Below are 5,751 nucleotides of genomic sequence, written 5' to 3' on the forward strand. Positions count from 1 at the left end.
AACATTAAGTCTAACATAGAATCATTGATATCCCTGTTAAAAGACAAATTGCAGCCACTCTTGGATTTAGTGCTTCTATTCTCTAAGCAGCTCTACCAATTGCGTTAACCAACACACCATCTTCCAGCGAAGAAGACAAAAAAAAAAGCCAACCAAAACACAGTCAAATGCACATTCTTGGGCAATTCAAGTTGGGGATGAATGATCGAACCAGTGTACTGTATCTCTCCATATATGCTCTATGAACCATATTCTATCCCTAGACTATTGTGTCACATGTTTCGGGACACTGCCAGAAGCAATCGCCCAACACTGCTGCTGCTCCTGTGGTCCGAAAACCAACATCAGACGATCTTCCTTCCCGCTGGTCCAGGCAACGCCGACCTAGCTGACACTGCGGGTGGATAGCCTTCGCATTAGGTAGGCCGTCCCCGTCGCGTCCACGCCTCCAGAATCAAAACGGCTCTTCGGCTGCTGGGACCTCCGAATGCTCCCGGCCCGGCCCGGCGTACATGCAAAAAACGAACAAACTAGCTAGGTCTCCACAAGATAAACACCATCTGTACGTTCCCCATGAGCTCCTGCCCCTATGCATGTACATCAGCGCGTTATCCCGTCAAGATAGGCTTGCGCGATCAACCCGCCACATGATGGGTTTGCCCTCCAAAACGCGCCACATGATGATCTTCGGGTCCCTTTCCCCTGTGTCATCTTATGCTGGATGTGCCGCTTGCTTATCTACACGGTTGGACGACCGTTGTTCGGTTATGCGTGCGTGCTTCCAATTTGGGTTGGGCGTGTTCCTGCATGCAGCCCCACAGGGGATTTTGCTGGTTCAGAAAGGCATAACTTGTGGGCATAATCCTCTACTTTTGTCCGCTGTCGACGTGTTAAGCCCATCCGGCGGAATGTGTGTCAATGCAAGTGCTCTCTGGATTCGGCCATTTGGGGACCAAACCGCCTCCTGGCATAGATAATTGGGTGTCGGACCAAATTATTGTGTAGATGACAACAACTTCAAACCCCTCACTGGCTGGGCTGCTAGTTCAGGTGCGGATGGGATACTCGTGCTTGTACGCTACTACACCTCAGCTTTGAGAGACGCTTTTATTGACACAAATGAGGGGTCAGCAGGGACACTCTGAGACATGTGATTAGTCCATTTTGGAATGCAGAAATTTTTCCCATCCAGTTATTTAGCTATGTTGTCACGTTAGCATGATAGTTCGTCAGAAAACAATATATATCCTGTGCCGAAAAGTAAAACTCCTGATTGCATCCGATGAAAACGGCATTTTTTCGCCGACGCGTCGCCATATGCCAGCCGGGAAAGATGATTCGACGGTACTCCTCGAATATAGACCAGCCCAGGATTGATTTCGGCACTGCAAATCAAAGCCATCCACGAGCTAGCTAATTAGTCAGAGGACTGTCGACAGGCCGAGTGGCATGAAAACCTCCCCATCAGACCCACCGGGCCGCATAAAACAATCCGGGTCATCAACACCTAGATTACGAGCGTGTGAGCGCGCGACATCGCCAGAAGCTTTACGTCGCGATCGCGCGAATTTTAATGGGAAAAGAGGGGGCGCAAATATGCCAGTCGGACTGAGCTACGCAAGTGATTCCTCCCGGAGGAGGAGCGCCAAAAGCATCCCTATAGTATATATACCTATCGTGTTTCTTGGAAGACTTGAACGATACAAGTTGCCTGGCCAGGATCGCCAAAGAAAGATTTGCCTTTCCCTCTCTCTGAGACTCTGACACCACCGCCGGTGAATCGTCTTCAACCTCGGAATTCTTCCTCTTCTTCCATGGCGCAGCTTTTGTGGCTGGCGCTCGGGGTTCTTCTCCTTGCCAGCTCGGTGGCCGACGCGGCGACTGCCAACTACACCTTCACAGTACTTCTCTTTACCTTCTCTCCGTCCATGCATAAGCGTTTTATTCATCCAGTTCATCTGAAGTTCATAGATAGAAGCTTTTCGCAATAAGAGAACTAGAGAAACTTCGCCATGCCCATATGTACATGCTCACATACGCCGGCTAGCGGCAACTTACATAGGAGTACTTGACTTAGAGTGGCTATCAAGAATTCAGAGTCAACTTATATGTTCAGAAAACGGAGAATGCATAGACGATAGACCTGAAAATGTAGATAAAGTTGGTAATTCTGTAGGAGAGTTCTATACCTATTTTTCTTGCATATATGCCACCAAATCTATCTAGTATACTTTGCAATCGTGCATACAGTCCTACAAGCCCTTGTCTGACGCCTTTGTTCCTCTGCAATGCTGCCACCAGGTACAGAGCATGAAAATCAACCAGCTGTGCAACAGCACTGACATCATCGCGGTGAACGGCCAGCTGCCAGGCCCGACGATAGACGTGTTCGAGGGCGACGAGGTGGTCGTCGATGTCATCAACGCGTCGCCGTACAACTTAACCATCCACTGGTAAAATCCTTAACCCCAGCTACACAAAACTTTAAATGTCTGAAACTCTGTTCTTCGAAAAACATAGAGCCAACATAGAGCCGTTTGCAACCGTTCCAACGGTGGCGTGGGGCACCTGCTGTGTGTCATCTAGCCTCTTGTTTTTGAATCAAGCTGGCATCTAGCTAGTTCGCAGGACTGTTGAGGTGTCAGCCTGACAGGCAGTTTAGTTTCTGAGATTAGTTTGTCTGACTATCTTAGCACCCGTGTGGCCGTGTGCCCATATCTCTAAGCCGAAAGGGAAGGCTGTGACAATGACGCCCTACCTTCCGAGGCACCGCCGTTCACTGTAGGCGACCTCATCTGAACACCCTCCAAGTGTGCTCACTGCAGTGTTCAGACGACCAAGTCTCGTTATTATTACAAAACGTAGCCAAAAGGATCACACAAAAAACAGCTACACTTACCGGCCACTGCACTCGAGAAACATTCAAACATATTCGTTTCTGTCTTTCACGCTGTCTGTTTTCCTCTGGCAAAGACAACTGTGGTCGGCATTAAGTGTCAGTGGTCGGCACTTGACTCTGCCGCCATGTGGTGCTAGGGATTTGAATTTAACTGATCTTTGGCGGCAGGCACGGCATCCTGCAGAAGCTGACGCCATGGGCGGACGGGCCGAGCATGGTGACGCAGTGCCCGATCCAGCCCAACGGCTCCTACACGTACCGGTTCAACGTGACGGGGCACGAGGGCACACTGTGGTGGCACGCGCACTCCTCCTTCCTGCGCGCCACCGTGTACGGGCCCCTCATCATCCGCCCCCGCAACGGCACCGCCTACCCCTTCCCGGCGCCGGACCAAGAGGTCCCCGTCGTACTTGGTAATCAGCAGATACCATTCCTGTCCATTGTCTGATAGTGCTGTATTGATGGATGGGGAGGTTTTAATTTGGCATATCCTGGTTGTGGATGAGGTTCCGGACAGGCGAGTGGTGGAGCCAGAATGTCGTCGACGTCGAGAAGGACGCCGTCATGGCCGGCCAGCTGCCCAGCCACTCCGACGCCTTCACCATCAACGGCCTCACCGGCCAGCTCTACCAGTGCGCAAGTATGTATTACCGTCTCAGGCCGTGAATTCTGTAACTGCAGGTGAAATTTTATGACTGATGCTGATGTGTGACATGATTCATTTGGTTCGTACTGTAGATGAGACGTTCACGGCGGTGGTGCAGCCCAACACGACGGTGCTGCTCCGGGTGATCAACGCCGCGCTCAACACGCACCTCTTCTTCAAGGTGGCCGGCCACAACTTCACGGTGGTGGCCGTGGACGCGTGCTACACCGCCAACTACACCACGGACACGCTGGTGCTGGCGCCGGGGAACACCGTGGACGCGCTCGTCTACACGGGCGCCGCGCCGGGGAGCTACTACATGGCGGTGGAGCCGCACCACACGCTGTCGCCCGCGGCCACCACGGACGCCTCCGACGGCGGCTCCGTCGCCACGGGCATCCTGCTCTACAACGGCACGTCGGCCACGGCCACGCCCGCCATGCCGGCCATGCCCAACAACTCGGACTCCACGACGGCCAACGACTTCTACTCCGGGCTGCGGGGCGTGCCCGCGGCGGTGCCGTCGCCGGTGGACGTGAACATGACCATCCAGCTGGGGCTCGGCCAGCTGCCGTGCGACGCGGCCCAGACCAACTGCTCCGTGAACGCGTTCGCGGCGGCGATGAACGGCGTGTCGTTCCGGCTGCCCACGCAGATGTCGCTCCTGGAGGCGCAGTTCGGCAACGCGTCCGGGGTGTACACAGCCGACTTCCCCGACGGCGTGCCGCCCAACGGCACGGCCATGGTGGAGGGCACCAAGGTGAGGAGCCTGCCCTACAACTCGACGGTGGAGGTCGTGCTGCAGAACCCGATGGCGTTCCCGTCGGAGAGCCACCCGATCCACCTCCACGGCTTCAACTTCTTCGTGCTGGCGCAGGGGCTCGGCACCTTCGCCCCGGGCAACGCCAGCGCCTACAACCTGGTCGACCCCGTGGCCCGCAACACCATCGCCGTCCCCGCCGGGGGCTGGGCCGTCATCCGCTTCGTCGCCAACAACCCAGGTATATAACCCTCCATTTCGGCCCAAATGATATGGGCCTTGATTGATTTTGCCGCTGCTGATGATTTGGTGTTTGGGCTTGTAGGCATGTGGTTCTTTCACTGCCACCTGGACGCGCACGTCCCGATGGGGCTCGGGATGGTGTTCGCGGTGGAGAACGGGACGACGGCCGACTCCATGCTGCCGCCGCCGCCGGCGGATCTGCCCGTGTGCTAGAGGACGCGCGCAAGTTTCCAGCATGATTTCATCATGATCTTGCGTGCAAATTTACAGAATTAATCGTTCTTTGTGTGTGTAAAAAAACGCGAGGGGCGACGGATTGTATACGTGTGCAGGGCCGTTGGTTGATTTGTCGCGCGTGTTTACGGTGAACGTGACATGAATTGGGTTTGGTGTAACAACGTTCTCTTTCTTTGGTGTAAATACCAATTATTCAATTTCAGAGGTTCATTTCCTACCGAGGTGTACATACTGTACACATGATGATTGAATACGTACTGTACTGATCGGAGTGCATTTTTTTTCAAAAAGGGATCTCCTCGGCCTCTGCATCAGAATGATGCATACGGCCATCTTATTAACGAAATAAAAGGTTTCAACAAGGTTCCAAAGTCTCCGACTGAAAAGAAATAAAAAGACAGCTCACACAGAGGTAAAGAGGCTGAGCACACAGACTAGCCAAGATAAGACGCCACCACCGGCTGGCTAAAAATAGATAGGTAAACTAATTGCCTATCCTATTAGATGACCGCCATCCAAACCGGTTGAAGATATCCCGAGCTACCATCTCCCAGCGGATAGATCCAGTAACCAAATGCTCCCTGGCCTCCATCGGAGTGAGTAGCGACCATGAACGGATCACGGCCGTGGCTCGGAAAATAACCTGCAAAAAGTGAATACGTGATATTCTGTTAAAGACCAAATCATTTCTGCAAGTCCAGATAGTCCACAACAAAGCCCAAACTCCAACACGAATATGTCTCGCTAATTCAGGCTCAATCCCAGTGAGCCATGTCCCAAATAACGTAGTGACAGAATTCGGTGGAGTAATATTAAAAGCAATGTGGACCCTCCGCCAAAGTACTCTGGCAAACGGGCAATCAAAAAAGAGACGTTTGATCGTCTCGTCTCGTCCTGATCGGAGTGCATGCATGACGTTCTCTTCTTTGGTGTAAATATATGCCAACGATTGAACTTCAGAGGTTC

The 5,751-nt window shown here is 52.9% G+C and overlaps 1 protein-coding gene across 1 annotated transcript; it reads left to right on the forward strand.

Annotated features, from left to right (window-relative positions):
- The first annotated feature begins 1,482 nt into the window (after positions 1 to 1,482).
- LOC109770675 (laccase-7) lies at positions 1,483 to 5,002 on the forward strand. Its single transcript, XM_020329396.4, has 6 exons — positions 1,483 to 1,901; positions 2,302 to 2,453; positions 3,068 to 3,312; positions 3,417 to 3,539; positions 3,638 to 4,546; positions 4,631 to 5,002. Exons 1-6 carry the CDS (start codon positions 1,815 to 1,817, stop codon positions 4,759 to 4,761), a joined length of 1,647 nt encoding a protein of 548 aa, XP_020184985.1. The 5' UTR covers positions 1,483 to 1,814; the 3' UTR covers positions 4,762 to 5,002.
- The last annotated feature ends 749 nt before the right edge of the window (positions 5,003 to 5,751 follow it).

This window comes from Aegilops tauschii, chromosome 3 (assembly GCF_002575655.3).
Source record: "Aegilops tauschii subsp. strangulata cultivar AL8/78 chromosome 3, Aet v6.0, whole genome shotgun sequence".
Taxonomy (NCBI): Eukaryota; Viridiplantae; Streptophyta; class Magnoliopsida; order Poales; family Poaceae; genus Aegilops; species Aegilops tauschii.

Coding starts and splice junctions, on each gene's coding strand:
- LOC109770675 (XM_020329396.4), top strand. CDS start 1,815: ATGGCGCAGCTTTTGTGGCTGGCGCTCGGGGTTCTTCTCCTTGCCAGC. Junction 2,454..3,067: donor TACAACTTAACCATCCACTG/GTAAAATCCTTA, acceptor CTTTGGCGGCAG/GCACGGCATCCTGCAGAAGC. Junction 3,540..3,637: donor CCAGCTCTACCAGTGCGCAA/GTATGTATTACC, acceptor TTCGTACTGTAG/ATGAGACGTTCACGGCGGTG.